This window comes from Panthera uncia, chromosome C2, assembly GCF_023721935.1.
Source record: "Panthera uncia isolate 11264 chromosome C2, Puncia_PCG_1.0, whole genome shotgun sequence".
NCBI lineage: Eukaryota > Metazoa > Chordata > Mammalia > Carnivora > Felidae > Panthera > Panthera uncia.
Window position 1 is genome coordinate 112477100 of NC_064810.1, and position 12124 is coordinate 112489223.

General features: G+C 37.9%; 2 protein-coding genes across 6 annotated transcripts in view; one reads left to right on the plus strand and one right to left on the minus strand.

Annotated features, from left to right (window-relative positions):
• Positions 1 to 12124, plus strand: part of LOC125921933 (ceruloplasmin) — a 69063-nt gene that overhangs the window by 49545 nt on the left and 7394 nt on the right. For 2 of the 5 annotated variants that reach the window (XM_049629694.1, XM_049629695.1), the window contains exons 16-18: positions 1117 to 1333; positions 2222 to 2361; positions 3524 to 3686. In XM_049629694.1, the coding sequence (XP_049485651.1) occupies positions 1117 to 1333; positions 2222 to 2361; positions 3524 to 3686 (520 nt within the window). Of the gene's footprint in view, positions 1 to 1116; positions 1334 to 2221; positions 2362 to 3523; positions 3687 to 4082; positions 4308 to 5681; positions 5868 to 7367; positions 7691 to 12124 lie in introns of those variants that run through there. The other 3 variants (XR_007457538.1, XM_049629696.1, XM_049629697.1) reach the window with 3 other exon arrangements.
• The window catches only part of HPS3 (HPS3 biogenesis of lysosomal organelles complex 2 subunit 1), a 38934-nt gene continuing 35123 nt past the window's right edge, over positions 8314 to 12124 (minus strand). Inside the window, exon 17 of the mRNA XM_049629741.1 lies at positions 8314 to 9151. Coding sequence (XP_049485698.1) covers positions 9024 to 9151 — 128 coding nt within the window. The 3' untranslated portion in view covers positions 8314 to 9023. The remainder of the gene's footprint in view (positions 9152 to 12124) is intronic.

Sequence of the window (12124 nt, forward strand, 5' to 3'; positions counted from 1 at the left end):
TTAAATATTTCAAAGCCAACAAACCGCTCAACAACTGCAAAACAGAACTTGTTCCAAGATTCTTTCGTAGAATTAAATCTCGAGTCCAAATCTCTCTCCTGAGTTCCAGACCTGCCCATACACCAGCCTACTGAACATTACCAGCATGTCCCTCAGGCACTGGAAACACAGCAACTCTAAAACGGAATTGAGATTCTTCTCCACCTCTTCTTGTGTTTCCTGTTGCAATAAGTATTACCATGAGTTACAAATCTACTCATTTGTTCAAGCTAGAATGTTGGGCAGGAAGTGTCTGATTCTTCCACCTGGCTCACCCAGGTGATTCACCCACCTACATGTAGTTCAGTCTATTCCTTCTGTCTCCATAGATCATGTCCTTGTCATTCATTTGACTACTGCAGTGGTCTCCCAGGCTCCAGCCTCTTCCTCCTTCAATCCTTCCTTCACTCCACCACTAGGATGACTGGCCTAAAATGCAAATATATTGCCATTCCATGTTCAATGTTCAATGGCTACCTATGACCCCTGAGATAAAATCTAAAATTCCTGAACACGATACAGCTCAAAGGCCCTTCCAGACCTCACAGGCCATTCCTGACACCCAGGCAAATCAAAATTCCCATAGACTAAAGTCAATCATGGTCTTCTTCCTCCATGTTCATTAGCACTTCATGTACCTCCATCACAACAAGTGATCCATTTCTTCTACCCTCTATTTTCCCTACTGACTGAGCTCCTGGATGGCAGGGGCTTTGTTTGATTATCTCTGGTTATTTAAATACTGGCACGGTGCTTGCTAGATGGAATAGGCAGACAAGAACTGTTTATTTGGGGTTCTTTTAAATTGCCACATACATACATACGTACATACTGCTCATTAGCTGAGCCAATATTTGGCCTCTGCACACATTTCTGTTACTTCAGCATCACCCATCCGACCTGCCTACTACTCACCATTCATCCAGTTTAACTACAAGTGGGAAGTGACTGGCCTGACAGCACCACATTAGTCCACGTCTACTACTTAAATCAGTCCTTCTAAATTCCTGAGGTCCCAGTTCTCTGAAATGCTGACCTACATCACAAAGATGACTGAAGTTTTTTGCTTGTTTTCAGGATCTTTATAGTGGATTAATTGGCCCACTGATTGTTTGTCGGACACATTACATGAAAATATTCAATCCTATAACGAAACTGGAATTTTCTCTTCTGTTTTTTGTTTTTGATGAAAATGAATCCTGGTATATAGATGACAACATCAAAACATACTCTGAGCACCCTGAGAAAGTAAACAAAGATGATGAGGAATTCATAGAAAGCAATAAGATGCACGGTATGATACATTGTTTTAAACCCCATTTTTCCCTTTTTTTCTTTCAAATAAAATTAGTTTGGAGACTATTCATTTGTTTCATTTTATTTTTTTTATTTATAAAAAAATTTTTTTAACGTTTATTTATTTTTGAGACAGAGACAGAGCATGAATGGGGGAGGGGCAGAGAGAGGGGGAGACACAGAATCCGAAGCAGGCTCCAGGCTCTGAGCTGTCAGCCCAGAGCCGGACTCGGGGCTCAAACTCAGGGACCGTGAGATCATGACCTAATCCAAAGTCGGACGCCTAACTGACTGAGCCACCCAGGTGTCCCAATCATTTGTTTCATTTTATAATAAACCAATTCTGCCTCACTTTGTGAGGTAGAATTCTGTTCAAAGCAAAAAGGGGACTCTCTGCAAAACCATCTATTAACTTCTCTCCCAATTCCAAAGTGTCATTCCCTTTTAAATTCACAATTAGGATAAAGGCTTTCGGCACTAAGTGACTAGAAGAGCAGTGCGACATTACTGACCTTTAAGTATTCATTTCCCCATCTGTAGTGAAGTAATTCCCATTACCTCAAAAAGATCCCATACGTTAACCTAGTAATCATATTTTCAGTGAAATAACTGTTGATTTAAAATATCCCAAAAGGTAGGGGCACCTGGGTGGCTCAGTCGGTTAAACATCTGACTTTGGCTCAGGTCATGATCTCGTGGTCCATGAGTTCAAGCCCTGCATCGGGCTTTCTGCTGTGCGCACTGAGCCCATTTCAGGTCCCCAGTTCCCCTCTCTCTCTGCACTTCCCCCACTCATATTCTCTCTTTCAAAATAAATAAATAAACTTAAAAAAATGTTTTAAATAAAAAATCCTGAAAGGTAAAAAAAGTCATGTGCTTTCCTCAGCTATTAATGGAAGAATGTTCGGGAACCTACAAGGCCTCACAATGCATGTGGGAGATGAAGTCAATTGGTATCTGATGGGAATGGGCAATGAAATAGACTTGCACTCTGTACATTTTCACGGCCACAGCTTCGAATACAAGGTAGGAGTGATCCACGGTCTTTATTCTTGCTCTTTTGGAAAATGTTTGAATACAAATAAAGAAAATATATCCTCAGGAAGACTAATGAAAAGTTAGAGGTTTCAGGAGACAACTAAATTATTTTCAAGGAGTGTGGCACACAGCAATTTCAGTTGCTGTTACCACCCTTTGTAACACATTGGGCTTCTCCTTGGATTTACAGTTTTTAGTGGGTTTTCATGGAGTTCTGCTCACATATTCCTGGGCAAGGCATTCAAATAGAATTGTTGGCAGAGAGGTTAGGAATGTTCATATAATGATGAATCAGAAAGTGGAGACAAGACTTTATTGTAACCTTTACTTATTCTAATTTCTGAATCCTAAATGGCCTGAAGTAAACGAGAAGATCATTTTGGTGTCATGCAACTGATTAAGTCCCTAGATCTCAATGCTACTTCTACTTCTCACCTAGCGCTGATTTCAGCAGGAGTCAATAGCTCCTTTTTCTTACTTTTGAGTTAATGTAGAAAAGTCAGAAGCTACCACAAAGCCCATTGCAGAAAAGGCCATTTTGTTATATGTACTTTGGTTTATATAGATGATATATTCCTATTGGACTTTCAATTCTGTCCCTACAGAAATACCCTCCAAGTATCTGTGTCTAATCTAGACTCTACCTGAACTTCCCCTGGTTCTGGCTTCTCTACTGGCCTCCTTTTTTTTTTGCTCCCTGCATTACCCTCCTTGTCATAAAGTTTCACAGACCAGCTAATCTAGAATAGGTCCAGCAAATGTGAGATTAGGACTGAAGTAAGGCCAGAGCTAAATTCCCTTTTGTAACTCAAGTGCTCTGATAAAAAGGCAAACCAGAGTTGAAGTGTAAGAGATGCCAGGTGGTCCTAATGGATGAGTTCACTCTCATCACATTTTTCCTTCACACCCACCAAATGGACCATCCCCCCAGGCATTTAGCAGGAGTACAAAGACCACATATCTCACTGTTTGTATTAGACATAGAAATGCACAGGGTCAAATGCACAGGGTCTCATTCTTTTTTTTTTTTTTTTTTTTTTATGGATTCATCCATTTTTCTAATATCCTTGAAATGGTCCATGGAAGATTACTTGAATGAACTCTCACATATAATAAACATTATATAATATTTGTCATTTTTCTAATTAAGCACAGGGGCATCTATAGGTCTGATGTCTTCGACATTTTCCCTGGGACCTTCCAAACTCTAGAAATGTTTCCACAAACACCTGGAATCTGGTTACTCCACTGCCATGTGACTGACCACATTCATGCTGGAATGGAAACTACTTACACGGTTCTACCAAATGAAGGTGAATATTGAGTTAGTAATTGAAGAAGTCATATATCACCAGTATAATTAAGATGCATTACTTTGCCTAAATACTTCCCCCAACAGGAAGCATTTTTGAATTTGCTGCCCTGATTTCATCCTCCTCTACCTCCAAACAGGAATTTAAAAAAATTTTTTTTTTTTTACTGCTAAATGCTATGGGATACTGCTTATCTTCTGTCGGCAGGTACTGATCATAGCACCAGTAGTCTCTGAGCTAACACAAACTGACACCAATGTGAGGCAGGGTAATTATTCCTAAAACTGATATAAGGGAGTGGTCATATTATTTGCCAAAACACTAACTGTGACTTATAAAAGACACGTTTAAATTTAATTCCTTTCTTAATAGAAAACATTTAACTTCTTTTTCTAGGTAGTACCTGGTACACAAGAAAGCTACCCCCTCCCGCCCCTCCACCCCGTCAATATAATTTCAAATAGTCAATCAGGCAGAAATGATGCCTTTCTGCACTTCTAGGATGAAGAGAAGCATTACTGATTATTGTTTGTCGAGATTGTCTTAGTCCATTCAGGCTGCTATAACAAAATACCGGACTAGGTAGCTTATAAACAGTGTATATTTATTTTCATGGTTCTGGACGCTGTTAATCTGAGATCAGGGTGACAGCATGGTTGGATGAGAGTCCTTTTCTGGGTTGCAGACTTCTTATTATATCTTTACGTGGTGGAAGAGATTAACTAGCTCTTTGGGACCTCTTTGATAAGGGCACTAATCTCATTCATGAGGGTTCCACCCTCACAGCCTAATCACTTCCCAAAGGCCCTACCAGGTAATACTGTCACCATGGGCATTCGGTTTTCAACATAGGAATTTGGGGGGGGGGGGTACACAAACATTTAGACCATAGCAAAGATCCAGGGAAAAAAAATTGAATCTAAATTCCCTGTTTTTCCCACCCCAGCAATAATACTCCCTCCTATGTGCATACACATAAGCACAGGAAGCACAAGAAAATGAACAGCCCTTTAGTGGATATTCACAAAATGTGTTCTATAGAGTGAAATTCCCACTGTGTGGCTGCAGGCTTTGTGTTTCTTGGGTCTTCTGGGTTCAGAACTATTAGAATTGGCAATGGCCAATCCAATGGGGGGAAATGATGTAGAGAAAACACCTCCTTGTGTTTCCTCTTCCAAATGGGCATAGAAGGGGACATATAGATGGAAGAAAATATAGAAATAAATTTCTTAAAAGCTAAAAGTCACTGAAAGATCAACGATTAGTGCAAACGACAAGTTTTAATTTCTGCTCCTGGGTTTTACACAAACACGTCATAACATGAGAAACTATTCTATTAAAACCCTTTATTACAAAGAGTGGTACTGAGAGCATCACAACACCAAAGAGGGGAACAGGCAAATAAACCACTGGGATTGACGCCACCTACTGAAGAAGGTGAAGAGTCAAAGATGAGAAAGAAAACTTTATAAATAGTGTTTGAAGAATATCAGCACACATGCAAACCAGCACACAAAAGCATGGTCCTGCTCAGAGAAAAACACCCAAGAGTGAGGGGACACTGAGGCAGGCATTCTGGAAATTTGTGTGTGCAAATGCCTGATGTGCAGAGGATGTTGCTACAGGCTAACCCCACACCCAGGCACTGGAAAGTCCTCCTGTAGAAATAGCCTGGAAGGAGAGGGAGATGATTGCTTGCTTAAGAAAGGGGAGACTGTTTTAAAAGCCATAGGGAAAACTGTAGAACAAAGAGCAAATGTGAAGAAAGAACACACAGTGGGGAAAAGATGAAGGAAACTGGCTTTTACAAAAAGATAAGGTATTGCGTGGCCTGGAAGAAGCAGTAATGAACAAAAACGATAGTTTGAACTCTAAACAAAAAATGGAGAGCCACGTTTACCAGTCTGAATTATCTTTATATAAAAGTTTGATAAAGCTCTGGACAAGTCTACATGAATTCTGAATCTTGGAAATTTTTCTGCTTACCTGACACAGAAAAGAGAGCACATGAAGTTAGAGTAAAACGTTCCGATATTATGCGCCGGGAGACAGGCAATTTCCTCCACAAGGAAAAAAAAAACACTAGAAAAGAATTGTGGCTATCCCATTACTCTTAATATAGTGCTTCATTTCCCCTACCACAAGAAGCATAACCAAGATCTCCTCTGACAAATATAAAAGGTACTTTTTTTTTTTAGACTGTGACATTTCTATCACAATAAGATAACCTTCTGGAGGAGTCTGTGGGGAAAAAAAAGCTTGCTTAGCTTTTAGTTACTTACAGGCAGGGATTATATATTCTGTATTTCTACTAAGTACCCAAATCCAATATTCTGCTTGGTAAAAATATCTGAATCTGTTCAATGAAAAGGAACTTTTTAAAACTTTTTTTGGCCATAATGTCAGATTTAGAGAAAAGCTGCAAAAGCAATACAAAAAATTCCCATGTACCCTTCACCGAAATTCCCCAATTGTTAACATTTTACATAGCCAGCTGTGCTTTTGCTTCCCCATTCTACCTGCCCCCCCCACCCTAACACACACACAATAGTAAACATACATACATCTATTTCCTTAAAAACAAGGTTATTATATATAAACACAATACACTTCTCAAAATGAGGAAGTTATAAATGATTCAATGCTACAGACCCTTTTCAAATTTCACAAATTATTCTCATCACGTTCTTCACAGAAAAAGAAACTCCCAGTCATACATTGTGTTCAGCTGGCATGTCTTCTTAGTCTGAAGCAGTATGTCTTTTACAACTTTGACATTTTTAAAGGATACAGGGCAGTGACTTTGCAGAACATCCTTCAATTTGGGTTTGTCTAATGTTTCCTCATGATTAGATTCAGGTTATGCATTTTTGGGGGGGCAGGATTCTCACAGAAGTGATACTGTTTTTCTCAGTACACATGTCAAGACGCACCTGATGTTGATTTTTTTCTCTTAGTGATTATGTTAACGTTGAGCATTTGATTAAGGAGATGTCTGCCAGGTTTCATTATTGTAAAGTTGTTATTTTTCCCTTTATGATTAATGAAGATCTTGCAGGGAGGAGACATTTTTCTTTAAATAAAGCAGTACTAAAATGAGACATGTGTTTTTAAAAATATTAAAAAATGGAAAAATAGAAATGAATCAAGAATTAAAATAACTAACATCAAAAAATTAGAATACATTTAAACCATATGATAAATCCAATAGTTCCCCGACCCTTATCCATCCTCCCAGGGGACACCTGAAATGACAGATAGTACTATACTCTGTATATATTATTTTTTTCCTATACATACATACCTATGATAAAGTCTAATTTATAAATTAGGCAGAGTAAGAGATTAACAACAACAATAATAAAATAGAATGGTTCTAATATACTGTAATGTTATATGAATGTGGTCTCTCTGTCTCTCTCTCACACACACACACACACACACACACACACACAGACACACACACACACAAACACAAAACATACTTTACTGATCCTTCTTGTTCTTGTGATGAGGTGAAGTGACGTGAATGACGTAGGCATTGTGACATAGTGTTAAGCTATTACCTTCTGAGGAACACCTGCTTCTGGACTGCAGCTGACCATGGATCACTGGAGCCATGGATAAGGGGGGACTACTATACTGTTTTTAATAATGGTCTTAAAATTTCTCTTCCTATAGAGACCAAGTCTGGCTGAAAGAAATAAATTGGTGATAAGTGGAAAAAAAAAGAAAAGAAAAAAAAACAATGATTCATAACTATGTACGTGAAAGTGCTGAAGAAAAAGTTTACTTTGGAATGGCTATGAGCATTAAAAAAAAGACTGAAAACACACTTTCCTGCATTTCATATGAAAAGATCAACAGACATCCGACTAACTCTAATACACTTATAACCGATTTACATAGGCCCTTCATACAACCATCAGAAGAACTTTACAAAACTGTTTTCCTCACCCCCACCCCCCAAAATCTATGTCCAAATGTTATCATTGATGGTTCTCAAAGGATCACTAAGATTCATTGAAATGTTTCCAACCATTGGCTTTCCATCAATCCCTCTAATATGATGCTGACATCATTCCTAATGAATCAGTGGACATGAGGGCATAGGTGTAGAGAAAGTAAAATAAAAAATTAAATTTTAGGGGTGCCTGGGTGGCTCAGTCACCCAATCCACTGCTTTGGATTTTGTGTCTTCCTCTCTCTCTCTCCCCCCATCCCTGCTTGTGCTCTCTCTCTCTCTCTCAAAATTAAATATTTTAAAAAGTATATTTTAAAATAAAAATAAACAGTTCAATTAAAATTTTTAAAATTTAAAAATGAAACAAGACAAAAAATAAAAAAAATACCAATCTATTTGGATTTTGTGAACCCTTGAAGAGATGGTCAAAAGGATAGTAATCTGGAATAGGAGAAAGGCAGAACTGAGAAACAATTCTATAAACTAAATCCTGGTAAAGATGAACACTGACATCAGGAGAAAAGTTTCAATACAGAGTTGTGGCAGATGCTGGGTGAGTAGCATTTTTCTAGCCTTAACTAAAGTCAAAGCACGCTATCAATAAGCTGAACTTGGACTCTAAATTGTTTAATAAGAGATTTAAAAAGTAGACACAGTTGTGAATACAATGATATATTTCTTTATTTTCACATACACTTTAGTCAAAAGAGCAAAAGTACACATCAACAAAAAATAGAAACAAGGCTTTGGCTGAAAAACATGCATTCAACAAAATATGTTAATGCCCAGACAGTAAGAAAGTTAGCTTTGTAAATTTCTACTTCATTTGATTCAAAGAGAAACCACAGCATGAGTTTTAAAAAGTAACAAAAAAGTAAAGTTTGAAATCTTTTACTGTGGGAAAATATTAACATCTTTCTCAACAAAAATTATTCAAAACAAAACAAAAAAACGAAGTGACCTAATAAATCTGGAAAAATCAAGATTAAATTCTGGACCACCTGGGAGTGACATGCTTTCAAACATACCTACAAAATGTTTCTTTGTGTTTCTGGGATGAAAAAGATTGTCATGTCTCCAACAACACTGATTTGCTGTTCCTTGTAATAAAAGTCAGTCTCCAGCTTTAAAAACATATGCTTTCTTCGAGGAAATTCTGAAGTCTTGTAGCTTTTACATTCTGGACAATTAAATGGATTCAGGTCATAAATTAAAGAAATAATACTACTACCTGGTAAGGTAAGCAGCCTGAAAGCATCTGCAATAAATGTCCATGTTCAATATGAAAATCCTTTATTTACATTTTTACCTGACATTCAATTTTTCAAAAAGTCAGTCTCCTATGGCATTATGGTACTTTTTCAATGATACCTTCAAGTCAATGATTTCTTTCGACTGCAATAAAGAAGATATGGCAAGAAAAATGCTGCAGTGCCATCTTCTGGGAGGACATTCAAGAAATCCCTTAGTTCTAGTTCCACAGCAACAACTGACAACGTTTCTGTTGGTAGAGGACAGAATACCTGAGTTAGAACTGAAAGTCTACCTTTCATCCAATTTTCTTATCACTCAGCCAGTTAGAAGCTAGTTCAGGTAACAAAATGTTATAACTACAAAGGGAAAACAAAATCAGTTTTTTAAATCCACAGACTACTTATGGTTTTAACAACTTCTTCATTCTTTCTAGAATGCTCTCAAGTTTGTTATATTAGTTCCATGTTATTTTGATTTACTATTTCATTGCTGATTATTACATTATTTTTCAGTATACTTGTATTAGCCTCTAAAGAAAATACAACCATTTGAATATTGTCTTTAATGTTAGGGCTATATTGCAGCTAACTTACAAAGAGTGCTAGGACAGGAAATACTATTAATTGTTGGATGTCATATTCCTAAATCAGTTGCTCTCTATTATGAGATTTTCATGTTTTAATAAGCACAAATCTGTCTTTATGACTATTTTTTTCCAAACTGTAAAATAATTTGCTCTAGAGTACATCTTTAATTATGAAGGGATTTAGTAAACATTTTTGTAAATAGAACTATGCAAGTTTATAATTCTACTTCGTGATACATGCTGCCCTCTGCTGGGAAGAGAAGGGGGTAACACTTAAGAACAGTGTTAGCAATAAACACCAATGCCATTCCCTGTCATTCTCACCTGCCCTCCAATGACACTATTTGCAAAGTGACTGAAATATAAAATCTCCTGCTCAGATGTATGTGCATCCATCTAAAGTCATCTCTCTAATATTCAGCAACTTAAATCATCCCTTACACAAAATCCCTTACCTAAATCATTCCCTTACACATGCCAATGTTGCTAAAAAGTTAATGAATGGATCAGCAGTGATGGATGGGAAAGATCACAAGCTCTGGAATCAGATGGCCTTTGGAAGGGATCAGACTCTTCCACCTACTGTCTGTGACTTTAGGAAAGTCCCTTAATTAACTTACTGAGTGGTATCATCTGCTAGCTTCTAGAGTCCTTTGAGAATTAAAATACAATGATGTGTATCTAAGATGTTAGTAGAAACTTTATAAACAATGACTACTAGTTTGCAAAATGCATATGAAAAACATGACTTATCAACACCTTCCTATCAAACCGGTTTATTTAGCTTAAATGTGGAGTAGTATCCTAGGTTTAAAAAACTGAGTTGGGGGCGAGTCTAGATGTTATAAAGCCAATAAAAATTGCCACTGCCCAATTCTCCACTTCTGCCAACCAATGAGGGGCTGATACGGGTTATAATTCCAAGAATAAGGTCAATATCTTAAATCTGTAGAGTACTTTAAGTCCTCCGGTGTGTCTAGAAAATATTATCAGATGCAGAAGATAGTTACTTCTGGCTGATGAGACTTTAAATGACTTTTTCATCTTCAATTTTATAATTTAAACAGTAGTAAAAAAAATTTTTTTTTTTTGAGACAGGGAGAGACAGAGCATGAACAGGGGAGGGTCAGAGAGAGGGAAACACAGAATCTGAAACAGGCGCCAGGCTCTGAGCTGTCAGCACAGAGCCCGACGCGGGGCTTGAACTCACGGACCACGAGATCATGACCTGAGCCCAAGTCGGCTGCCCAACCGACTGAGCCACCCAGGTGCCCCCAGTAGTAAAATTTTTAATAAGCACAGTTCATTACCAAAAAACAGTAATCAAACATTTCCTGAAAACCAGCCAATCGATCACTAATCCCAGTTTCAACAGCTCTGCATTAGTGCAATGGTTCTCACCCAGTATGATTTTTGCGCCCCCGCCCTCAGACATTTGGAAATGTCTGGAGACATTTTTGTTTATCGTAACTGGGGCAGAGCTACTGGTATTTAGTGCCACGGATGCTGCCAAACATCCTAAAATGCATACGGGACACCTACACATACACCAGAGAATTATCGGTCCAAATGTAAATAGTGCCAAGGTTGAGAAATGCTGCATTAGAGAGAGAAGAAATACAAGCTCTTAAACATATTGTATAGATTCCTGACCTCCATCTCCAAAGTTAACATCTTACGGTTTTGCCTAACACTTATTCTAGAGTCAGTCCTGAGCTTCTCACTAGTCTCGAGATACTAGACAATTGGCTTGCTTCAGGTCACTCAGTAAGTAGCAGATCTGGAACTCAGTTCCGGTCTCCAGACTCCAGTCCTGGTCTCTTCTAGCGTACTGCAGCTGCTGACAAAAAGACCTCCTTTGGCAATGGACCTGAAGTTATTCAGGTGTCTCCCTTCAAATAAGTATAGAATGTTTCCTACAGAGAGGCAAAGTGCTGGTGAGGAGGGTGCAACACGAAAAATGAATAAAATGCTACACCAGCTCTTGAGGTATTAGAGTCTACTAAAGGTAAATCACACACACCACTTAGTCCCATGAGCCACACATGTACATGCATACACACACACTAACGTATTTTATAGAAATATGCATTATATGGAAAAATGGAACATTTGGAGGAATGATTATGGGTAAGTCAGGGGTAGAGAGTATGTAATGCGAATCAAGAAAGGATGAAGTCTTTTGACTAAGATAATGATGCTGCTAACGTATGAAGATGTGGGATAGCTTGCACTGGAAAGTGATCCATAAACACAAATCATTACTCAAAATTATGTGATAAATGTTACCCAAGTGGGACAAGGCAATCATATATCTGACATTTCCACCTCCTAAAAACCAACAATCACTCAGGAAGATAGGTGGGATGAAAGTCACCACATCTTCCCGGTCATAAACATACAACTTTACTTAAATGGGCCTCTTCAGAAAAACCCCCTCCAATGGCCACAGGCTCTGCCTAACACTTAAAAATCATAACTGATTTTTAAAAATCACTTTTAAAAATCAATGGTGTCAGCTGGAAAACTACAATTCCCACACTGTCAATTTCTTCTTTCTTTCTTGATTTATTATTTACACACACACACACACACACACACACACATATATATATATATATATATATATGTGTG